General features: G+C 38.0%; 1 protein-coding gene across 1 annotated transcript in view; it reads left to right on the forward strand.

Annotated features, from left to right (window-relative positions):
- Window positions 1-222: 222 nt before the first annotated feature.
- The window catches only part of uxs1 (UDP-glucuronate decarboxylase 1), a 35,543-nt gene continuing 10,071 nt past the window's right edge, over window positions 223-25,694 (forward strand). The window contains exons 1-9 of the mRNA XM_026144178.1: window positions 223-1,020; window positions 1,607-1,634; window positions 7,493-7,541; window positions 12,132-12,175; window positions 14,145-14,205; window positions 19,077-19,257; window positions 22,445-22,549; window positions 23,483-23,542; window positions 24,132-24,253. Of these exons, the coding sequence (XP_025999963.1) occupies window positions 930-1,020; window positions 1,607-1,634; window positions 7,493-7,541; window positions 12,132-12,175; window positions 14,145-14,205; window positions 19,077-19,257; window positions 22,445-22,549; window positions 23,483-23,542; window positions 24,132-24,253 (741 nt within the window). The 5' untranslated portion in view covers window positions 223-929. The remainder of the gene's footprint in view (window positions 1,021-1,606; window positions 1,635-7,492; window positions 7,542-12,131; window positions 12,176-14,144; window positions 14,206-19,076; window positions 19,258-22,444; window positions 22,550-23,482; window positions 23,543-24,131; window positions 24,254-25,694) is intronic.

The following is a 25,694-nucleotide window of genomic DNA, read 5'->3' on the forward strand; positions in this document are numbered from 1 at the left end:
GGGATACAGTGGTTTAAATGGGAAACTCAACAAGGTTCACTTCAGACTGGAAAGTAGCGCAATGAATGAGCCATTGTGTGTTATGAAAAGAAATGAGTTTGGAACTTGAAAGCTACGCCTTCTTAAAGAATGGAATTAAAAAAAATACTACAAATAACAACAATTTGGGGAAGATATGTCTAAAATTAAAAAATAAAATTGTATATATGTACACACACAACATTTCACGAACGTCACAGAGGCTGCAAGAAAATCAGGCTGCTTAATCGAGCACCGAGCAGTCGCTCATCTGTTATTCCTTGGCCCAGGCGAGAGGAGCAAACTTCGACATTTCAGTGGGGTTAAAATTAGCGACTTATTTATTCTCGCGGTGCTTATTCGAATATGAACGTTAGCCACGGCTTATTTCTGCTATTGTTTCAATGACAGTTATATTTAGTTTAGAATCTTGTTATACAGGCGTAGCTTAATGTGAAGCTAACGGCTAACTGTCCGTAGTGTTATCAATGCGTTACAGTAGTTTGAAGCTGTGTGATAGTCACATCCGCGTACGAAAGAAGTAGCCATGTACTGCAGCTAATATGACCGCCTTCTCCGTGTGGGTATAAATGGGGTCAGCGAATAAGTTTAGGCGTAGTTGTGAACGTTGACACTCCACGGTTTAGATTGCCACCTTTTTGTGTGCTACCTGTGCGTGCGCTGCTAGCCACGTAAACTGCTCCCGCTCGGTGTTGACGTAGCAGGACGTAGCATCTGTCCCTTGCCTGCCCCGCCAGGCTACACTTTCTGTGAATTTGTGGTGCCATCGCCAGCCTGTCCGCCCAGTAAAACCGAGACACACCGAGGACATGAACCGCTGTAAAACAAAATGCTATAGCTGGACCTGAACGTGCGGTTCGCTTGTTTCCTGGTCCTGCTGCATTGAGCGGATGATGAAGCGGATCATCTGGATGATATCAAGCTTAAACAGAAGAATCATGAAGCTGCTTTTTGCCCTCGCTTTGATCGCCTATATTGCCTGTAAGCGTACGATTTTTAAAAAATCTTTTATTCTTGTCGCCAAGTTGCCATCTCTACAGTTTATTTTCACTCATGACAAACTGTGTGACAACAACCAACTGTTGGGTGGCCAAGCCCCCCAGTCCTCTAGTCCTCCAGAGTGCACCTTTCAAAGGGTAGACTGCCTACAATTCGCCCCCTCTGGATGTTTTTGATTTCATATAATTGTTTCTAATGCCTTTGGGAAATTTAAAGGATATTTTAGGAATTAATCTGAAAAATTGACAAAGTAATGAGCAGGCTAATTAATACTGAGAATAAACATTTGTTGCAAGTGTTCAGAGATTGGACACAGTCAAAATGTGACAGTTCTAATAACGACACTAACTGCTATAGTAAGTTCATTGCTCAGTGATATCAGATCCACTTGTGAAACTGTACAGCAGTAGTTGAAAAAACAATTGGATCAGTTTTCATTACTTGTTTGTCTTCAGCGGTTTTTGTGTTTATCATTGAAAGTCTAGCTGCCTCAATGTGGCACTGCTCTGTTTATTCGTATTGCATTCATGATGATGCCATTATTATGTGTTCTCTTTCTCTCTTTTAGCTGTTTGGGGAACATACACCAACATGAGGTATAGTAATTCATTTATCTTCTGCTTGAAATCATGTATAATCATATAAAAGAGACTTTTCACAGAACTCTGTGCATTCCTTTGGGAGAACTGAGTACACTACACACCCCATGATTCAGTAGCTTGTAAAACCAGCTTTAACAGCAACAATTGAAGTAATGGCTTTCTGTGTGACTTTATCAGTCTCTCATATCAATGTGAAGGAATTGTGGTCCCACTCTTCTTTACGACATTGCTTCACTTCATTCACGGCTGGGAGCATTTGTTTATGCAAAGCTCTCTTAAGGTTGCAATAAAGCATTTCACTCAGGTTTAGGTCTGGACTTTGTCTGGGTGGTTGGAACACAACACCCCTTGCTCCACCCTAATGTCCAAGTTATTCTGCTGTCGATTTGGTGCTGTTCTAGGGTTCATGGACCAACTGCTTCACCCAGTTTCAGCAAGGCTTTATCTGTCAGGCAGATGGTCTCATATTTGACTTTAAAATACTTTGGCATACAGAGGAGTTCATGGTCGACTCAATAACTGCAAGGTGCACAGGTCCTGTGCTGCAAAACAAACCCTAATCATCAGCCCTCGACCAACATGCCTGATTGTTGGTATTACATGTTTGTGCTGATAGGCTGTGTTTGGTTTTCTCCAAATGTGGTGCTGTGCATTATGGGCAAACATCTCCACTTTCTTCTTGTTTGTCCAAAGGATGTTGATTTTTTTTTTTTAATGTCTCTGAGTATTAAATGGTCTGACCTCGGGGGGAATTTGCTGGTATGTTCACTCCCAGGAAGATCATAGCATTATGTTAACACACGCCTGACTCCTCCAGATCAATGTACGGCTTCTACTTACTCTCTTAATTCCTAGAAGTAAGGGTGTACTTTGTTTTGCAGAGGACTGCGCAGCATCCTGTGGATTTTCTTATCAATATGACTGTATGATTGATGATAGTCTGTTTAAAAAATACACGTTTTATTTCCTTTGTTTTGCTTCTAATTCTGACACAAACTGCTCTGACTGCTTGTAGGCCCAAAACTTTGGGGGGAAATATTGATACATTTATTTCTATTATTTCTATGTTGTAGAATAATAGGTAAAGTATTAGAACTGTAAAATAACACAATTCTAAATGGGGGGGAAAAGGAAATGCACCTGCCGTTTGTCTTCATAACAGGTTTGGAAGCTTGGATTCTCAGCCATCTGGCAGCTTTTGTAGATACTCGCATTACAAGTTTTTCCACCAGTCGCTGCTGCCCAACTTAACTAACAAGTAAACCTGGTTTGAGGCCGAGAGGAGACACAAACTCTGCGTCTGGGGATCAAAAGCTGGTTTACTCATAGTGCTGGTCCCAAGCCTCCATAATGGGAATGGCAGCTGATTAACCCATGACCAATTTGCCCGTGTGCTGTGTGTGAATATAGTATTGTACCTAATGCGTCACTAATTTACTGGCCAGGACAACTCTGTCTGTCTCATAATGGTAATGTAGTAGTTGGTAATCTGAGAGGGTAACAATCTGCTTTTTCCTTTATTCGTGCATTTATGTAATTTCAGAGAGAAACTATACTGAGATACTGAACTGTTGTTCAGTCCTCATTAGCTCCAACATGACCCACTCAGCTGTCAGCATTATTTAAAGTGCTCAAAGAACCTGAGACAGATACAGTAGCATTATTGCCATCTAAAATGGTTTTGGATGTGTCACTACAGTGTCACAAACATGTAAAACATAAGATGAATTATAACATACTGCTTTTCATTTTTAGTTTGATTATATTTGTACAAAAGTACAATAACTTTAAGCATTTACATTGAGACTTGAGGTAAAGTGAACAATAGTATCTGTAACCTGTTGCAGCAGGTGTAGAGCCATTAAAAGGTCAGTGTTTTATTATACATATACAAAATGAAATTTCCATTAATGAAAAGATAAAAAAAATACTTGTGTACTGTTAATTATAGTTATTAGAGCAAAAAACATCAGCCAAGTAAAATTGAAACTTGTTGTTCTCCCATATTCACACAGCCATAGGAGCCTTATGTTTTGTCTTAATAAAGCAGAACTGCTTTATTAATTGAAACCTTTGTTTTACACCATAGTTTATTACTGACTCTGAAAAAGTGCACAACAGTCACTGCAGTGATTGGCATTTTGCTTGTTAATGTCATCATTGCAATGTTTTAGATTAAATTAATAGCTGTTTAAGAGCAGTCAGTGGGGATTTTATACTGCATACACGGTTTAGCAAACAGCAAATGAATGAGAACGGAAAAGTATGATAAACATTCATAAAAGTTATGCTTGGTCTTAGTTAATTGCCATACTTGGGCGGTACAGTGGTTAGCACTGTTGCCTTACAGGAAAAATGGTCTGGATTGACTCTTCTTGTTGGCCAAGGCCTTTCTGTGGAGTTTGCATGTTCTCCTTGTGGGTGCCTTAACTTCCACCCGCAGTCCAGAGACATTAGTGATTCTGAAATGGTTGTAGTTGTGGATCCAATGAATATAAAGCATTCAAGTTCACAGCATGAAGTACTCTATGAATGTGTTTAAAAACACACACACACACACACACACACACACACACACACACACACACACACACACACACACACACTCTTTCAGTTTGAGTAGCTACTGTGGGGAAAAGCTCAATACTAGGGCAGCCACGATTAGTCTAATAGTCACGATTACGTCGACTATTAAAATCGTTGACGACTAATTTAATAGTCGACGTGTTGTTTGAAGCTTTGTAAGATCCCGAAAGACGCAGGAATAAGTAGTAGGATTTAAGAGTGTAATAACGGGCTGAATCAGAAGATGGTAGCACTGCATGTCCAGGGATGCCAGCTGCCGTTAAACCCCCGAAGAATAAGAAGAAGCAGTGACCTCCATCCTTCGGAGGCCGCATTTGTAGGCCAATTACGTTACAGTGACGCGGCCTTGCCAATTCCAGTTTCCAACAATGGCGGCAGCTACTTAGTTTTAATATTACTCTTATTCTTTCTGGTTCACAAAATAAACTGTTAACATATTTTCAGGCGAGAATGTAGCTGTGTAAACTTCAAATATCTGCTCAGTTTATCAAGACACCACATATTTTCAAAAGCGCTCCAATGTTTTCGGAGACGTCTGTTACCCACCAGCTCGATAGCTAGCCGGGGTTCAAGGCTTACTAGAGCTGGTGAGAACACCGGACTCCCAGCCTATAATTTTCAAACCCCCGTGGTCTTTCGTTACTCAGGTTAAACATGATATATAAGTCAGCTAATTTAAAAATGTTATTGTTTGGCTTTTTTCAGTGTTTTATTTGTTCCTCAGTAAATTGGTTTGGCTGAGATTAAAGTTATCGTTTTTACACAGCTGAATAAATGTCAAACAGAACTGATTAAACAGAAGTGTGAAATGGTAGAGAATTTACTCCAGTGTCCTGTTATATTTTACATAGAACAGACGGCCAAGTTTATTAAACTCCACTGAGACATCTGCAAATTTCATTAAAAGTTTAATAAACAATCATCTTGTCTTTATTTTTAGTTAGCAAATACCTTAAACACTTCAAGCTGTAAGCTATCAAAATAATCGTTTGTTGCAGCCCTACTCAATACTAATACTTTTCTTCCATTTGGATCAAATTAAAGTGAGGAGAATTCACATTTAGACACAATTAGATTTTTTTCCTTGTCTCCGCTGATGTCAGCAGTGCTCCCTCAGTTATGGGAAGTTGTATAGCTAGCCTTCTTTTGTGTTGTTTTAGAAAATGAATGGGTGAATGTAAACTGAGTCAGAGTAAACTGGCATGTAACCACTCGATGGGACTGATGTGTAAACACATGCTGCACAGCTGTGTGAAAATTAACCTTCAGTGATAGAAGACTGCTGTCAGTAGCACTGTTAACATTAGCCTCACTCGGCACATTAACTTGATTATCTGTACAATGTTTTGCATGGTTTGCCACACCAGAATTTTATCAACACTTTAAATGTGATTAGGCTATTGACAGATGTGATTGATTTCAACAAGCCCTATGAAGGGCTTGAAGCATAAAATGCAGAAAATCTGCGAGACATCAAGACATTTATGTAGATGTGTTTAATAAACTCATAAACATAAATACCAGCTTTTTTCTGTTTCAAATTGTAAACATGCCGAGGAAGCTTTTGTATTAGTAGTTGTGGCCAAATTGTTGTACTTCAAATGGGTGGGAAAAAATATAGCCGATGTAAGTCTCCAACGATGCACTTAACACTAATCAGAATTGATAGCATTCCCCGAATGCTGGCATAATGTTTACTCATCTCTATAATGTCTCATTTTTTGCCAGAAGTAGGGCGTCTCATGAAGACGACCATTCTGCTCTTCTGTTTTGTGCTGTTTTATCTGTTTAATTAACCAGTCCTGACAAGTGTCTGTGGAGATCAGTCTACAATGTGTCATTACTCCATAATGACAGATGCTTATTGCTGCACAACAACAGGAATTTACGGTTATGAATCTACCGCCTTTTATGATATGAAATAAAAGGAGTAATATAAAAAAGGCATTCTACTCCTGGCGTTCTGAGGAGACTTAGCTGTCAGGAGTAGATTGAATTGTAATGAAACAGCTGCAGTGTGGTAGCGATGGTGAAAAAGCAGCGCGTAGTAAGATGTGTTAATCCTGTTCAAAGATGGTGGGTATGCTGGCTGACTTTGAAGTCAGCTATGCTCGCTTCCAGCTCTGTATTTTATTCCTGGATTGTGCTTGCTGTTCAGAAAAAAATATTTGTATTCCTGTTAAAAGATACCTGAGAGAAATGGTCTGAAATGCAAACAGAAGTGGAAGCCTTCTGCACTCAGGAAATATAGAAGTGCATAAAATAGTGACTGTGTTGCATCTCTCTCATTGTTGCTTTTAACTGCTTTTCTACATACATTTTTTTTTAGCTGTTGTAAAACAGCTTAAACGGCTTAGTGGGATTACAGAGAGCAGCTTTATAGCAGACTATAGTCATAAGCTGTTTGATCTGATTATCCATACAAGACAAACATTTCATTGATATAATGTTATTTACATCTAGCGGTTCTGGCTCTTCAGCAGTGTAATTTACAGATGGGACTCCCCCCTCTGAGAGCATTAGCCTAGCCCAAAATCCGGCTTCAAATTGGGCTGTGTTGTTTAGTCATCTGTGATGTTGTGAGAACAAACATTTTGCCTTTTGGCTGTTGTTGTGGTGTCAACCAAAACAGAAAATACTTGCATACTACTTCCCTTCAGTTGACATCAGCACAACGCAAAAGTAGAAAAAATGTTGGAAACTGAGCTTTTAGAGCAGTCTCAAGCCAGAGCTTTTGGCTCACTGGGATTATTTATGCATCGATATATTTGATCGCAATATTTGAAATCAATATTTGAATGTTTGTTGTGTCGATCTGTAAATATGAAGGGTTAAACAAGCCATGTCACTACTAGACATGCAAATAAATTCAAATTAAGTTTAGAAGGTAATTGATAAAAACATTAAGCTACTTAGGTGCATGTAATGAAATAAAGCTATACAAAATATTTACTGTGATTTGGGTAAAGCATGTAAGACATTTCTGTATTGTATTAATCAGTTGCATTTAGCTGGACTTTTCCCTTGCCTTTTAATCATTATTATAATTGATTACCTTCTTGAGCTAGCCGGAAACACTCATCCCTGTTCTGCTTCGCTATCAGTTAACAGTAAGCAGAAACAATGAATGTAGAGGGTTGAATGAACAGACAGGTGATGTGTTGTGTGTTGCTGCCTATAGGTCACAGCATGCTTAAACTTGTAGTTATATCCTTGTCCTTGATTAAGTCCTTTGGCCTTTTCTTTGTATCTCTCTCTCTTCATAGATCAATACAAGAAATCGGAGAAATGAAGATCAAGCAACAAATTGAAGACGTGAGTTTGAAACAAAAAAGCAGTTCTCACCACACTGATCTGTTTTATATTCACAGGTCCAAGGAGCTCTGCTCTGTGTTATCAGCTACTGTTTCACTTTTTCACAGACATATTTGACATTTGTATTAATAATTTACTAGAATACGCCCTCACAAAGGTGTACGTGTTGGGACAATCCATGCTTTTACTTCTTTCCTTATTAATCTGACCGAGATTTGTTTTGTTTTTTTGTTGAAAAACACACCCACCACCCCAAATTAGGTCACCTTTTTGTCAAAATTGTTCAATAATCTGCTTTTCATATGGTTGGAGTCACTTTTCTTATTATTTGTTTATATACTTTTCATTGACCATGTATTGTAGTTTTTTCTGTTACCAAACTGTAAGTTTAGAATTTTTTTTATTTAGTTTGGAAGACCTATAACACAGTTAGTTTCTTTTCAACATAGTCTTTAGAATTTTATTTGTTTTTTGACTCACTTTTTTTTTCTTGACTCACAGATTACCATGAATTTAAGAGTAAAGTGGATGGTTGGTTTTTTCTTTGTTTGTTTGTTTGTTTTTTAACCTCTAGGATGACATTTCTTTGTTTGAAGCTTATCAATACTCTGCTAAAAACTGAACAACTGTTGACTGAATAATATATTGACACATACTTTCCAGCCTTTTTGTACTGCTTGCTGTCAAATTATTGTCAGGAAATTGCTATTGGAAACCAGCTGTTCCTAGTTCAACGATTGTATTGTTTATGTTTCTTGCTCTAGTTTTTCTGTGACCTGTTTTTTTTTAATTTTATTTATTTATTTATTTTATTATTAGAGCAAGTGATAAAGTTATATAAATGAGGGTGCCTTCTGTCAGCAAGGATCATCAAAGCTTTCAATATAACTCCATAAAAAGTGCTATAATGATCTCGTCCAGCAGCACTTTTGCAGATAGCCACAGTTAAAATATTCAGTGTTATCTTTCGAGGACAGTTTTTCTATAAGGCTGGAAGGGTCGCCCAAGCAATGTAAATGATGTGGAGAAGAGCATGTAACTGCAGTTTTTGTTGAATGTAATTTAGTACATGCATAAGACTGGAAACATTAATCATAAATTATTTTCTGAAGTATTGAATTTTGGTAAAGAGTAAATAGTAGTAAATCTGCATGCACATCTTTATCTGCCCTCTTGTGACTTGGGTGAAACTATTGTTAGACGTAATCCTGGGAGATATATTTCAAATCTGTTAAGGCATTAAACATCAAAACCCACAAAGAGCAAATTCTGTGACAAGACTGTTGCTGACAGTATCAAAAGCCTTGGACAGATCTACAAATAGTGCACAGCAGGGTTGCTTCTTGTTGAGTGAATTAACAGTGTCGTCATCAGTAACAGCTGCAGCAGTTACTGCGCAATAAGCTCTGTAGCCGAGGGAAATTATTATTCTCAGGCGAGCGACAAATTGTGAGCTGACTCCTAATTCTAGGATTTAGAACAGGCAGCACAGGTGGATAGTTAAGTGTGACCAACTGCAGGGGATTTTTCATGAAGTGAAAATGGATTTAAATATTTGTACAAGTGGTGACGAATAGGATCGTAGATGCGTGGAGTCAGGTCTGCAGACCAAAACAAAAAAACACTCACCAGCTAATTTTTGCTGTTTACATTTGTCTACGCCTCATCATTCTGTGACAGGTCTGAAAAAAATGTTAAATAAAGACTAGAAGCTTTTTTAAGGTTTTTTTTTTAATGGTTGAGTTGTTGGTTTTGACTTTGGTCTTAAATATACTGCACTAACTTATAACCCCCCGTCAAAATAATAATTAAACGCTTACCATTTCAACTTGGTGGTTATTGTGTGCAGTATGTGTATAGAGTTTTCTTTACTATTTCAGTATAAAAAAGCTAGATAGATGCTCTTTGTTTCTTGTTAAAGTAATGAAACATTTCCTGAGTTTTGACTCTTAGAAAAAAGTTGTTTTTGTTATTTTTTTGTTACTTTTACATTAAGGTTTAATGTGAGTATTCACTTTGTGACACAGTCTGGTACACAATAGTTACTTAGATCAGGGCAAGATTATTAGAGGTAAAATAATTGTTGTTTGGTTGATAGTCTGCAAATCTGCTGTAACATATCCGTTAATGAAGATTTGTCGATTTACATTAATCCAGGGGGGAGCAACTCCAGGCCTCGAGTGCTGGTGTCCTGCAGGTTTTAGATGTGTCCTTGATCAAACACAGCTGATTCAAATGGCTAAATTACCTCCTCAACATGTCCTGAAGTTCTCCAGGGGGCTGGTAATGAACTAATCATAGAGTCACATGATAAAGCTGGTGTAGCATTGCATGCATTGAAATTTTCAGTTGCTGTGTATCACTCAGAGTTTTTGAATGTAAATCTGTGTTTTTCTTCAGGAAAACAGTTATTTGGAGTTCATTTTTGTTGGCTCCATCCAGCAAATTGAATCGAAACTGAATTTGATGCACACGAGGACACACACTGTTTAAAGCCAGCTTCGTAAAAGCAATTATAATTCCCTTAACACTGACTAAAAGTGAGTGCTTTTCACAGATTGCAGATGGTCACTGAAATAATTGCAGTCTGTTATGATGTTGACCTTGGAGTTTTCGATCCCGTGAAAGCCATCATATTACTGGTAACCTTTTAATCAGTTTGAAGTTTGAAGTATAAATCCACACTGTGATTATAACATGAGGTGCAAGCAGACTTGTTATTTATACACTGAACCTGGGAAATGACTTGCTGCCATAAAGCACTTAAATGAATTCAATAAAAGATTGTGAGGAGATTTTACTCCTGTTAGCTAAAAATAGGATTGTTGCACTTTGTGCATCCTGAAACCTCTTCAGTCCTGTTTATGCCTCAGTGCCACGACAGCTGTGCCCAGAGGTGCTGCGTTTTTTTTTTTTTTTGGCTTGTCCGTCTGTACCTTCGTCCAACCGTCACACTCTCATTAACATGACTGCTCTTGAAAGCAGGGGATTTTATTTTCATAGTTGAAGTCAAAAGTGAATACTTTTTATTTGACGATCAGATGTCACTGTGAGCTCATGTTTGGCCCATTCGTGGGAATGATATTGCAGGAACATATGGAGGGAAATTGATTACATTTGGTGCGGCTGATTAGATTTCTTTTTTTGCCATTGGCCAAGGTCACTGTGATCACACAACACGTGGTTTTGTTGATGACTTGAGGATTTATTTGCTCTTATGGTAATATTACAAACCAGTGTTAATGGGATAAAACAATAAGGTGAGGGTATTTTATAATATGGGCTGTTGCATTTTAGACTACATGCCATTTCACCTGACCACATAAGCACACATACTCTGTTCTGTGCCTTTTAAGCAGATTCTAACTGTCACACACAAGCTTCTGTGATTCATCAGGGACAGTTTAGGGTTTAGTATTTTGCTCAGGGACACTTTAACGTGCTGCCTGGAAGGGCTGGGAATTGAACCACTGGCCTTCCAATTGGTAAATGCCCCAAAAATATCTTTTGACCTTTTAAAAGGTCTGTGGTTCCCAACTATTAAATACTTTGAAAGTCTTTACTCCATGTATTTATTTAAACACACAAATGGATGCAAACCACAGGTTGAGTGGTTGGCCTAGAAATGCAAGGGGTAGATTCTAGTTCAGTCATATAGTTATACCTGTAGAAAACACTGTCACTGCAGGTAGCTGCAGGGAGTTTTGAGTAATAGGCAAAGACTTCATTGAATAGTTATTTTTAATGCAACGGTACTATAAATTAGTTTTGTTCTGGTTTCTCTCGAGTTCAGTGCATACAGTGAAGTTGTAATTGCTGGTTCAGAGTGTTGGTCAGACAAAACAGGCAGTGTTAATATAGTCATGTTGGTTTTCTGTCCTTTAAAATTGTTAGATATAAACTAAAATAAAAAAAATCTATTTCTGACATTTGACAGGTCAGGTTTTTTGAGAAGAATCCTGCAGTGAAATAGGGAATTATATTAAAACAATCCGCAGCGAGCGTGTTTATAGCATTTGGTTATTATAAATCATTGGCTATACGATACATTTGACAAAGTTGCTGTCTGTGAAGTTCATCCTTTTTCCATCCTTTTAATCTTGAAATTCGACTCACATTTCTCTTCAACTACAGTGAAATGTTTCCATCAGCCCTGACTCAATTCTCTCTGGGAATATCTATCATTTCTTGCTGCTTTAATCTGTAATTCTCTAAAGTGTAAGTTTGTGCACTAATCATTTTTTGTATTTGTGTAATTTCTTTTTTGAATTGTCTGTACCAAAGGAAAAATATTTTGAAATGTCCATAGGGATCACTATGCTTTTTGAATTGTTTGTATTGTATAGGACTAGTTTGGGTCTAAAGGACAGGAATATTCAGTAAACATAAAAATTTGCACGTTTTGCAAGGAATACACATGATTTCATCTCTTGACTAAATCAATGTTATGAAAATAACATGAACTTAGTGATAAACTTACATTAGCATGCTGCGGTGGTAAAATTGAACCACTGGAGGATTAATTTATTATTTACTTAAGGGCATTGCTAATTCAGCTCATGCATTTCTCCCTTTTTTATCTCACTTTAGGTTGTGGCTCCTCTCAAAGAAAAGATTCGTGACCTGGAACAAAGGTTTGTATCTGGTTTTTTTGTTGTTTTTGTTTCCATTGAGATCTTAAAATATTTGCTCATAGCTCGGTGTGAAGGAAAGCTTAATGGACTAATAAGTAGGTTTAAGGGTCAGCGTTATATATGCCTTCATTTCCTACTTTAAACTGTTGAATTTTCATTTGAAAGGGCACTTATAGACTGAGAATGCTGCATCTGAATAACTTGCACATGGATTAACATTCTGTGCTTATTTAAAAGGTTTATCTCTCTTTAACAGACGTTGAAGACAGAATGAATGCAACAGCAGCTAATTAATTGCATCTGGTGGTATTTGTTACTTGTGATAAGAAGATTTCTACATCACAGGCTATCAATTAATTAACCTAATTTTGCATTGTTTTTATGGTAGCATCTCTGGGTACAGTAATCCAGCTTGAAGGTGTTAATTATACATATTTGTCTTTAGTACCTTTAATGCTAATAACACTGACATACAAAGGTACGTGTTTAAATGAGCCCGTTATCCCTAGTTTAACATGTGTGAGGGCAACAAGAACCTCTAAATGGAGCACATTTTATATCTACCTTGTGCTCCTGAAGAGCGACTGTGGATCATTGAAAGCTAAGCCCTGTGAAAAACAGTTCTCCCTTACTGCTTTAACAGGATTTAAGAGGGGAAATATCAATTAGGTGTCACCAATCAAATGGCCTTAGTTATTTGATCATCAGCAACTGTGAGCACCTCTATAAAGTAGAAGATCTCAGGGTTTGCTGGTATGGAGCATTCAGGTGTGTGTTACTAAAAGGCTGCAGTGTTCCTAAGAGTGGACGTTCTGGTAAATTCAAAGTGGAGATGTTTGCCTGTAAGGTTTGACAAAACCCAAACACAGCACATCAGCACAAACACTTTACACTAGCTGTCAAGCCAAAAAAAGGGGCTGCTTTTCACAGTGTTTCCTTGTGAGTGAACAGTATTAAAAGAAAGTAATTAAATAAATCAATGAATAAAAGCTTGAGCTAAAATAATGGAGGTACTGAATATTGTTTCCCCTTGAGTGAGCTAATTTTGTAATGAAATATATGATTGTTTAAGATGTCATAGATAAGGAATATTGAATACTTTTTGATTTTTATGGTAATTCTAAATATTCTTTGGTTCATGATGTTTTGGAAAACCATAAATAACCAAAAGGCAATAGTAAAAATTATTATGAGTAGTAGCAGCGCATTCATTTTAAAATTTCCTACGACAGCCAGGCCTTCATTTGTTCATATGTTTGGTCAGAGTTGCTACAAAATGTGTTTGTAAAACACGTGAAATTATTGATTAAACACTGAATTTTGCGTGAAACGTTCGTACACACAATTTATGCGCAGACTTGTGTTTACAGAGATACTAAAGTGATCCCGAGCACAGCAGCAAATCTACAACAGAAAGGCTAAAATGAAAAAATAGAAGAATCAAGGTGCTGCAATGGCCCGGTCAAAGTCCTTTACTCAACCTGACTGAAATGTTTTGCTGCGACCTTCAAAGAGTTGAGCATTAATGAATGCCAGCGAATCTCAATAAACTTTAGCATTGTTGAAGGAGAAGAGTGGGGCATAATTCCGCCACAAAAAATGTGAATGTTCTGTGAAAAATGTTCGTTTGTTTCATCATGCATACAGCACAGGCTTAGTGGTGCAGCGTTGTGGTTATTTAAAGGCCAGTTTTAATAATCAAGTTGAGGTTATTTTTGAAACAGTGTTGTATTCCCATAAGCAGTCTTGAAATAAATACACTTCTCTAAATGATTAACCAGCTCATATCTTTGTTTTTAATTGTAGCTACACCAAAGGTAACCATAAAATATAGTTTATTGATGTTTATTAATAAGATTACAGGACCTGGATTGAGAGTAAGATCCTAGATTGTTCTGTTTTGCTTTGGGCTTATGTGATTGTTTCTCCAGATGTTCTCTACAAAAGGTTTTTGTGTTCTCTCTTACAGTTTTTCTCAGAAATACCCACCGGTGAAATTCCTGTCAGAAAAGGATCGTAAAAGAATTTTGGTATGTAACACATCCAAGTGCAAATTGTATTTTCAGTAACCATGACATAACCCTGAGCTTTCATAAGCAACGGCCAACAGAAGCACAAGCTTTCCTCAAAGCCTGACTTATCTCCATGTTAACAGCAAACTGAGGGAAGTAGAACTTGCAGAAATGTGTATCTTAAGTAGGGATGGGTATCGTTCAAGTTTTATCCGATACCGGTGCCAAATCGGTACTTTTGAAATGGTGCCGGTGCTTAAACGGTGCTCTACTGGTGCTTAAAGAATGGAGAACACAAACTTTGTCCAAAAACCTCTTATGTTTTTATTTTTAGCAGTCTCTTTTTTTCTGCAAAATGATAAGCACCGTCCAGCCCCACGCACGGGGCGATCTGTGCTAACTTGCTAATGGAGATCTACCACACCCAGTAGATGTGCTTGGTGTGAGGTCTTGCAGCAAGCTATCAAATACGGTGCATTTCTCGGCTTTTAAAAAAACGCTATGTGTCGCCAGGTGTTTCATCAGATTCGAGGAGTTACCTCCTTTGACAGTATCACCTTAAAGTACTTGTTGCAGGCTGCTGAGTTTGCATCTTTTGCTGTGAAGTACAGCCAGACTTTTCACCGCTTTGCCTTGGGCACTTTTAATCTGTAGCTCTGCTCTAAAAGAACATGTGTACCTGGGCCCGCCTACTATCCTTGGAAAAGTAAAATGATTGGCTAGAATCCAAAGTGTATGACATCTCAGGAAAAAAAAAAAAAAAAAAGCACCGAAATGTGCGCTGCTTTTCAGTCTGGTTACTACCGTTTATGTCAGAACCGGTACCCATCCCTAATCTTAAGGTGCTGTCTGAGAGAGCAGACCTGGATCGAAGGCCATCAGTGCTTCCTATAAAACACTTGCTTTATAGCAGTTTTACAGCAGCTATAGCCCACCCTAATTCTTGAAGTGGTGCTCACTATTGGGCCAAATGGGTGGAGCTGGACCTAGTGCTGAAGTAGAAGGTCAGTAGTGTTGTGTGACATGGTGCGAACTAAATACAGCTTATTTATAACTACACAACATCAGACAGAAAACCATTGAAACATACAGATACCACACAAGCAATTATGAAAAATTAACTTTAAGCTAATTCATAGTTTTCATTTTTACGTTATGCTTAATTTTATATTCTTTATATGATAAAAAAGGATAAGCTCTAGTATTAATGTTGGCAGTGTACCACAGAAACATCTCGAGATATTCTCAAAAGAAGTCTGTACTTAATTATCTAGCTCTTTAGCCCTCCTTTGAGTCAGACTGTGAGCAGTAATGTAGCAACCAAGGACCTTCTGAATTACTCACCATCCTGCAGTGGAACAAACAGGAAGTTGTGACGTGGGCACAGTTTTTTTTTTTTTTGTTGGGGGGGGGGGGGTTAGTGAAGAGTTCTGTTATTTTCTTACGGTCAATGAAAACCATTTGGTAACTTTAGTAACTGTACATAAAAGATGTTAACAACAGTGGCCTCAAAATACTTGGATTGGACATACACACATAAAAATAAGTGAGTCAGACAAAAAACGATTTCACAAAACTAAAATAAAAAAAATGTGTTTATATTGTGATCAACAGTTCAACTGAATCCATATTGGTCGGAGCTGCACTGAGGTCAAGCAGCACCAGGACGTAGATGTGTCTGTCCTGGTCTGAAGTCTGAAGACATGAATAAGTTATTTGTAACCTTTAGAAAAGCAGTTTTGGTGCTGTGTAGCTTGCTGTTGTAACTAAATACCGCTAGCAGTTGTTCTAAAACCAGTTTCTCAAGATTGAGGCCAAATTTGAGATTAGTTTAATTTCATTAATTTTCTAAATGAATATGTACGAATACAAAGCATTGTCTACTGCCATGGCTACATGGCATAGTTACTTCAAATTTAAAAATGTACATATCATCAGTGCAAAATAAACATTTTAAGGGATTATGTGAGCCTACTGGTAATGAGAAAATGAAACACAACATGCATCTTATTCCAACAACGGGCAATAATTCAGGTCATGCATTCAGTTAACCTGCTGAGAATATCCCTGTGCAATCTGATAAAAATGTGAGGTAGATAACAACAATATAGTCTTCATTATAAATGAATGACCAGCTCTGAATGTAACCCTTAACTCTGAGCCCACTTATCCTGAGGTGGAAACTCTTGAGTGTTTATGGGCAGAGTGGAATCATAAAGCTATCAATGATGGAGCCGAGGCTTCCCATTCTGATCCACTCCTAAGTAAAAATTATATACTATTACTGTTTGTGTGATATAATAGACAGCAGCAGCAGTAAACGACCATACTTGGAGTGGAGTAAAGAATCAATAAGTTAACCCTTTAGTATTTTATTCAGTGTAGTAGAATCATTAATGATTTAGCAGATAAAGTGTTAGAAAGGTTAGAAAGACACTGCAAGCATAAAAAACAGAAAGTAAGCTTTCATAAAGATTGAAGAGGTCACAAGAGTATAAGTAGTGCAATGAACATGAGTTGAAACACAAATGCTGCATTGATTAAGAGGCGTACTGTTGGAAAATGGATGATCGTGTGTCTGACTTCGCACGAGTATTAACTGTGCGGCAGTTACTTTAGTGACTGCATACAAGGTGTGAAACACACTGAAAGATATCAGCCTCTATGTATTATGAGTAAGAAGGAAAAAGTGAAAGAGATTAAACAGCTTGGGGACACCAGCAACTGCAAAGTGTTGGCCGTGAAACATGGAGGTGGGTGCCTTTATATTAAAGCTGGATATGGGTGACGAGTGACATTTATGGATGGCACTATATATATATATTCAAGTTTGTATACGCAACTATTGATTGATTGCACAGGAATGCATGCAAACGACTTGGTTTTAAAGTTAACGTCTTCTAGTTTTTTCTTCTACAGGGAGTGCAGAATTATTAGGCAAGTTGTATTTTTGAGGAATAATTTTATTATTGAACAACAACCATGTTCTCAATGAACCCAAAAAACTCATTAATATCAAAGCTGAATGTTTTTGGAAGTAGTTTTTAGTTTGTTTTTAGTTTTAGCTATTTTAGGGGGATATCTGTGTGTGCAGGTGACTATTACTGTGCATAATTATTAGGCAACTTAACAAAAAACAAATATATACCCATTTCAATTATTGATTTTTACCAGTGAAACCAATATAACATCTCCACATTCACAAATATACATTTCTGACATTCAAAAACAAAACAACAACAAATCAGTGACCAATATAGCCACCTTTCTTTGCAAGGACACTCAAAAGCCTGCCATCCATGGATTCTGTCAGTGTTTTGATCTGTTCACCATCAACATTGCGTGCAGCAGCAACCACAGCCTCCCAGACACTGTTCAGAGAGGTGTACTGTTTTCCCTCCTTGTAAATCTCACATTTGATGATGGACCACAGGTTCTCAATGGGGTTCAGATCAGGTGAACAAGGAGGCCATGTCATTAGTTTTTCTTCTTTTATACCCTTTCTTGCCAGCCACGCTGTGGAGTACTTGGACGCGTGTGATGGAGCATTGTCCTGCATGAAAATCATGTTTTTCTTGAAGGATGCAGACTTCTTCCTGTACCACTGCTTGAAGAAGGTGTCTTCCAGAAACTGGCAGTAGGACTGGGAGTTGAGCTTGACTCCATCCTCAACCCGAAAAGGCCCCACAAGCTCATCTTTGATGATACCAGCCCAAACCAGTACTCCACCTCCACCTTGCTGGCGTCTGAGTCGGACCGGAGCTCTCTGCCCTTTACCAATCCAGCCACGGGCCCATCCATCTGGCCCATCAAGACTCACTCTCATTTCATCGGTCCATAAAACCTTAGAAAAATCAGTCTTGAGATGTTTCTTGGCCCAGTCTTGACGTTTCAGCTTGTGTGTCTTGTTCAGTGGTGGTCGTCTTTCAGCCTTTCTTACCTTGGCCATGTCTCTGAGTATTGCACACCTTGTGCTTTTGGGCACTCCAGTGATGTTGCAGCTCTGAAATATGGCCAAACTGGTGGCAAGTGGCATCTTGGCAGCTGCACGCTTGACTTTTCTCAGTTCATGGGCAGTTATTTTGCGCCTTGGTTTTTCCACACGCTTCTTGCGACCCTGTTGACTATTTTGAATGAAATGCTTGATTGTTCGATGATCACGCTTCAGAAGCTTTGCAATTTTGAGACTGCTGCATCCCTCTGCAAGATATCTCACTATTTTTGACTTTTCTGAGCCTGTCAAGTCCTTCTTTTGACCCATTTTGCCAAAGGAAAGGAAGTTGCCTAATGATTATGCACACCTGATATAGGGTGTTGATGTCATTAGACCACACCCCTTCTCATTACAGAGATGCACATCACCTAATATGCTTCATTGGTAGTAGGCTTTCGAGCCTATACAGCTTGGAGTAAGACAACATGCATGAAGAGGATGATGTGGACAAAATACTCATTTGCCTAATAATTCTGCACTCCCTGTAGTGTCTTCTAGTAACCCTAACCCCTAAGTTGTTTGTTTGGTGGATGTTAAGAGGTAATAGTAGAAAGTAAAGCAACAAAATATTAGCCTATTATATTATGATACAATATCACAATAATCTGTGAAACAATGGCACAAAACCTCTCCACAGATTTGTGTAAGACTGGCAATATTCATTTAATGGGAGATAATGAATCCTGCTGGCTTGCGTAGCATATTTAATTGTATTTTAAAACGGTGGAGCACTTGTAGCTAGTGTAATACAGCTGTGGATTTGCATGCATGCTATGTTGAAGGTACTGTTTGCTCACAGGCTGCATTTCATTGCTTTGTAACGTAATATACACTTAAGAAGACTCCGCATACCCTGACATTGCAAACATATCCACCACTGTGTGTTTGCTATTAGATAACTGGAGGAGCTGGTTTTGTGGGTTCCCATCTGACTGACAAATTGATGATGGATGGCCATGAGGTGACTGTGGTGGACAACTTTTTCACAGGAAGAAAGAGGAACGTGGAGCACTGGATTGGTCATGAAAACTTTGAACTCATCAATCACGATGTGGTAGAGCCTCTCTACATTGAAGGTGAGTGAAAAAGTGAAAGTGGTAGGTAATGACCTTTTCTACTTATTTCTACTGTCTGCCTGTTGGTTGAAACAAGAGGTATAATCCACAATGCTGCTATCTCAAGTTATTTTCCATTTAGTCAAATGTGTTTGATTCCACTCAGTATATCTGAAATAAGAAAATACGCTCTGTTTACTAAAGCCGTATTGAATAACACCCCTTAGAAAACGAATATTACATCACTGCCTTGTGAACAGCTCACTGAGATATAAGTGCTCTATGTCTTCAGCATAAAGTAGCACAGTGCTTGATGAAGCCAGGCATTCAAATGATGATGCAGGCTTATGTACACTCTAAGTTAAAAACTCAGACTTCATCCTGAGCTAAAAGCTAGGATTTTAACATGATTTTAACACAGTCATCCACCTGCTCATGCCCACTTTGACGTGGACATCATGAGCATGCTTATTAAAACTCTGCACGCTTTGCTGGTTGATCACAAAATGCTTTTTCTGTTAGACAGTAAAGTTGTTTATTTTTTAAGAAATGCTAAAAGTTCGTGTTCTACCTGCAGGTGGAAAGAGTATTGAAGTGGCTGTGTTTGCCTCAAAATGTGAAGCTTTAGAATGAGGAACATGTTGTTTTTAAATTCGTTTTTTAGTTAGGTGGTGGCTGAAGTCCAACCTGAGCGAGCCAGAAATAAGAAAGTCAGCTTGCATGGAGGAGGGCAAAAGAGACAGGGGGGCTAAAAGGGCTTGTTTCAGATGGAGCATAAACTGATGGTGTTGCACAGAGGGCCAGTATAACAGTTGACATGCAAAACTACTCTACCGGAGTCCCAGAATAAGAATGTAGAGCTGGAAGCTACAAAAATAGGTCATCTTTAATGCTGTTCTGAGTAGAGGTTACACCACTCCAACACCCAAAAGGATAAAAAAAAAAAAAAAAGAGTAATTTTAAGAAACATACAGTACTTTGGTGTCCACGGTGATGACTTATCACAGGGTCGTCCGACAGTGTTGTAATTCTAACTGCATTTACATTTTAAAAGTTTAATGCTGGAGAAGCTCAATTAAACCTATGTAACTCAAAACATTCATGCTTTGTAGTGTCATACAAAAATATACAAACTATCAGGTTAGCATTTCCTGGATGTGGTTATTTTTAAGAATGGCATTTTAGGGGTTATGTGAATTGAAAATGGGATACAAAAACAAAAGCGTCCATCAATAGTTATCAATAGAAGCTATCTGCACGGATTGGCGTGATCAGTAGCGGTACGGCATGTTTGATGCACTTTCTATCACGATCTGACTCCTCAGAGTGGTCAAGATCTGTAGGTGCCTGTCAGGATGGAAAAGCTTTGGTTTTCTGTTTTGATGCCAGAGTATTTGAGTTTCTCTATTTATCACTTTTTCTTCCAGTCTATCTTTAAATTCCCAGTACATGCTTAGAATTGTTCCAGGGTGCTGAGTGCCTTGATATTCTCAGTCAATCCAAGTGTGTTGACATCGTTTGTTTGCTTTGGTATACCATCTGTCAAAAGCAGCCTAACACTCTGTTAGACTTGATGTCTACATAGGTGGACGAGAATGGGCAGAGGTGGGATTGTTAACGGCAGGGAGGATTGACGGCTGAGGTAATAGCAGCCAACGTGTCTGCTGCAGAAAGGACATACTTAGTATTTTGTTCCAGCATAGCAATTGGTTTTTCTGCCTGATAATGTCTTAAAGACATCACTGCAGTTTGGTGTGAAAAAATTTCCCCATTAAAGTACCATACGCATGGAGAGTGCTAATGATGAACACATTTCATATGGAAGAGATCAACCAAACGTGTCTGATTGACATTTAATGTTATTGCTAATATACAGTCTTGAAAATGTATTCTAAAAATAAATGTGCACAGCAAAAGAGATCTCCTGTTGCTTGCAATATTCTGATCTGACGTCAGTGTCTTTGGAATTTTGAGAGGAACACAAGGTACTGCAATGGACTTAAAAATACTGAGTGATGGGATGGAATAAGCTTTGAAAGTAAGGCATGGAAGAGGAGGTCACGCTTTCAGTGGCTGATAGGCTTTGCCTTGAAAAGAAATGATTTGAGTGGCCTACAAAACAGGAAAATGCTGTGGAGTGCTAGAGACTGGGAACGAGACAGATAAGTACCTGTTCAAGACTTATAGGGCAGTAAGGACTACTTACAAGGATAACCACAAAGATCAGACTAAGTACACATAATGCATTTCAAGTTTTTTTTTTTATTGCTTATTAAATAACTTTGAGGATCATTGTCATTTTATGAAAAGTTTTAATTTGACACATTTGAATTAGTGTAGTTAAAGAAAGGATATGGAGAACAAGGTGTTCTCTCCACACAAATGATGGATCCAAAGGAGGAAAAGGTTGCTACAGTTCTGTGCCAGGAGTTTCCATTTAAAACCAATGTGCAGCTTTTAGGACTCTGACTCTGGGGTTTATTCTCAAAGCCTTTGTATAATCAAAGATTCCCGGGAAAGCCATGGGGGACTCAGTGAATATGGAAGTATCCCACATATTGGTTTACCCATTGGCCGTTTGCAGTTTGGGGTAAAAATAATAGAAATAACTCAAATAACATGACCTACTAATTTCTGATTACGTATGTTATTTATATTGTTCTAAACGCTTTTAAAAATCAGTTTTCTTCCATTTAAAATGTTTGACACATATAGATTTGCAACTCAACCTTGAAAGCCTCAAAGAACAACTGTTCTGGTTTGCAGTAGTACTGTTTTAAACCAAGCATTTCTTCAGAGCTAAAACTTGTTGTATTTGGAGTTCAGACTTACCTGCAGCTCCCAAAGTATAGATAGTTGTTTGTAGTCCATTGTTCTAATATGATATAGCACATATATCTGTTACTCTTAAGCCCTTCAGCTTGAATCTGCTGCATTATTACAGCTTTTTACCTCTCAGCCGTAAAAGGTTAAAGGGCTATTGTAGTCACCCACAGACACCCAAGTTTGTGAATGCGATAACTCAAGGACAAAGTGATGTAGGAGTTTTTTGCTTTTTGAGTTTAGTCTCCTCTCCTGCTCTTTTAAAGCCTAAGCTTCCTAAATTGATTATCAATAAAGGCTTTAAAAGTAAGGAAAAAATCCTCATATACAGATTTTATGAAAACAAGATTGATTTATTGATTATTGTTTCCCCTGCTCTTCACAGTGGACCAGATCTATCACCTGGCATCTCCAGCCTCTCCTCCTAACTACATGTACAATCCCATCAAAACACTGAAGACCAACACCATTGGCACACTTAACATGCTTGGTAAGTAAACTCAGTACTCAAGGATAACTCAAGGATAGGGTTAAAAAGATTCACTAATTGCATCGCCTGTAAATCAGAATTGATGCAGCCTTTTTTTCTTTTATTTCTCCATCCGTTTAACAATAAAATATTGTAAAATATTCTTCAGTCTTCAGTTAAACCTGTATAAAAAATGTCTTTGTTGTCAAGTCAGACTGAAGAAGTAAAGGGAAAGAAATAGGATCCATTAGTCTCACTCATTAAATTGTCAGCTTTTTATCCAGCTGCTCCAGAAAAAAATGCCTGTCATATTATTTTGTCTGGGTGCTGTCAGAATATTCAAACTTAGGTTCATTACTTAAGGATATATGATTCTGCGACCTATTCGATCCTTCATGAGAAGTCTGGTGAGGCTTTTTTTGTGTGCTAACAATAGTGATTAAGCTTTCAGATGTAAAATGCATTTTGAAACTCCATCAGTGGTACAGCTCTGAGAGAACCAAATAACTTTTCCTTTTCATTTTCCTGCTGGTCAGATAATAAGTACTGAGTCAGAATAGCAGGTATATCCTTAATAGTCCTGTCATTTTTGAAGGAGCCACCATGAAACATTTATATAATAGAAACCATTGTTGAACAAGTCAAGAGTCATCTTTGTTATTGTTATGGAAATCTATTCTATTATTATTATTTTTAAAAAGGCTAAGAAACTTTGTCATCCCCAAACTCAGAAAATTAAATGATACGTGGATACCAATACAACAAAAAGGACCAATGTACTGCTCTATGAGAATGATTCCAGACACTCTCCAGTTGTATTGTCATTGTTTGAAGACAGGTTGCCTCCCACCAGATCACTTGTGCAGCCACCTCACGATCTAAAGTGGTTGCCCAGAGGTTCAGAGTGTTACCTGCTCAACCTACCATAACACTGTTGTTTTGTTTGTGTCCTAGGCCTGGCCAAGCGTGTGGGCGCAAGACTCCTGCTGGCTTCTACCTCTGAGGTTTATGGAGGTAAGAAAGATTTCTGAAGCCGGTTTTGTTTTCCACTGCCATTGTGAGCCTTTCGCACACCTGATGTTATTTACTGCTCATTCCTATGATCCATCCTGCATCTTTCACTAAAACGCAGTTTGGGTTTCAATCACAGCAAGAGCTCAAGATTGAACAAACCTGGGTGGTAGCTTATGTGTATGTGTGCGCTGTTATATTCATTCACACACGGCAACTACAGTTAATCAGATTTTGAGAGTCATAATTGATGAAGAGGTTTAAAAAATCCAAATGATTTCTTAAAATTTGTGCTTATTGTGAGGCTGAAGTATTGTACCATGTTTACTGTGAGATTCAGAAATGGCAAATGAGAGCTTTACCCTGAATGCTAATGAAGGTATGTCATTCAGCCTGTTCTTACAGGCCTTAATTATTTATTGCAAATGTTTCATCTTATCATCTAAGTGGTAAAATGCAGCTGTATCTTCTAGGCAGACATGGACGTGTCTGTGTGTGCACCAGTGAACAAGCAATTTTTTCTGTGTGGAGAAAGCTGAGCTGAAATTATGTGAAAACTGCTTGATCTGTTCCTGAAATAATTTTGTTTCAGATCCAGAGGTACACCCCCAAAATGAGGATTACTGGGGTCACGTGAACCCGATCGGTCCTCGAGCGTGCTACGATGAAGGGAAGCGTGTAGCGGAAACTATGTGTTATGCCTACATGAAGCAGGTATCCTCATCATTTAACATTTACTGTGCAATAACATTATCTATTCTTGATAATTATTATAAAATAAACCCTACAATTGTCTAAAAAACATTTAAATACAAATGAAAATCTGTACAATAATTGAATGTTTCTACTTAAACAGACACTTAATACTTTCTGGATGAGAGGACTAGAAATAACTATCCATGCAAGTGGTGAAAGGGTTTCTAAGATAAACAGGTTTCTAGCAATATATTTTTTTCATGTCTTGCTATGAGGCTGTTTTTAAGGCGATAGCTTCCCATCAGGCATGTCGACCTTGTGTTGAGACTTGTGTTTTATGATGAAAAATTCAGCAAAGCTCTTCATGATTTCAGTTATGTTAAGACGGATTGGTATTGACTTGATTGACAACAGCCTTTGATGATCAGATATGATTGACTTCTCTTGCCTTTCCTTCAGGCAGGTGTTATTTATTTATCTGCCTCGTCACCCGCGCCCCCCTCAGAGCCTCATTTTTTTTTTTTCGCACTTACTGAGAGAATTCTTGGAAACGGCTGGCTTTCAGAATCAAATGTCAGCTGTTTATGCTGCGGGACGAGAATATCGCACATAACATCTATTGCCCGGTCATGTAATCAAAACTCATTAACATTTAAAAAGTGATGAATGTGGGTTATGCAGCAGATGAAAAGGCATGTCTTACCTGCCTGTCGCCATAAAATATTAAAGGGTGCGTGTGTACAAAAATTACAGAACAGTTTTTTCCAATCAAGTTATTTGATTGGACAATATGAAATTATGCTTAAAATGTCTCTTTACTTGGTTGTTATATTAATGATCATATGCATAACTGTGTTACATTGTAATACCTGTGAGGAGAAAAAGAAGCTAAAGTGTCATCACAGATTTTCAACAGCAGGGAGTACACGTTTCTTAAATTAAGCACAGACAGCCACTTCCTTATGGGAAGTGCCTGATGTGTTTTACATAAAGACAGTACTGTGCAAGTCTTGAACTACTTCTCATTTCTTTGTTTTTTGTCAGGAAAATTGGGAAATAGTTTATTGAAACGTGCAGCCATACATGGAAATAAATGGGGCAAAAACAGAGTTTTTACAGTTGTACAAACTTGGAAGTCAATATTTGGTGTGACCACATTTATTCTTTAACACACTCTCTTAGGCAGATTTTCTGATAATTTCTTTAAGTAGTCTTCAGGAATAGTTCGAATGTTCTAGAAGAATAGTTTTTTTTAAGGATATTCAACACTCTTTTTTTGGATGTTGGCTGGCTTTGGTTCAGTTCTCTGGCTTTGGTTCAGTTCTCTGCCAAAATGATCCCACACTACTTCTGTAATGTTGGAGTCTGGGTTCTGGGGAGGTCAGACTATGATAGTGCTCCACTGGCTGATTTTTCTATCCAACTATGTTTTTACTCCAGCAGCAGGGTGTTTGGGATC

The sequence above is a fragment of the Astatotilapia calliptera genome, chromosome 16 (assembly GCF_900246225.1).
Source record: "Astatotilapia calliptera chromosome 16, fAstCal1.2, whole genome shotgun sequence".
Taxonomy (NCBI): domain Eukaryota; kingdom Metazoa; phylum Chordata; class Actinopteri; order Cichliformes; family Cichlidae; genus Astatotilapia; species Astatotilapia calliptera.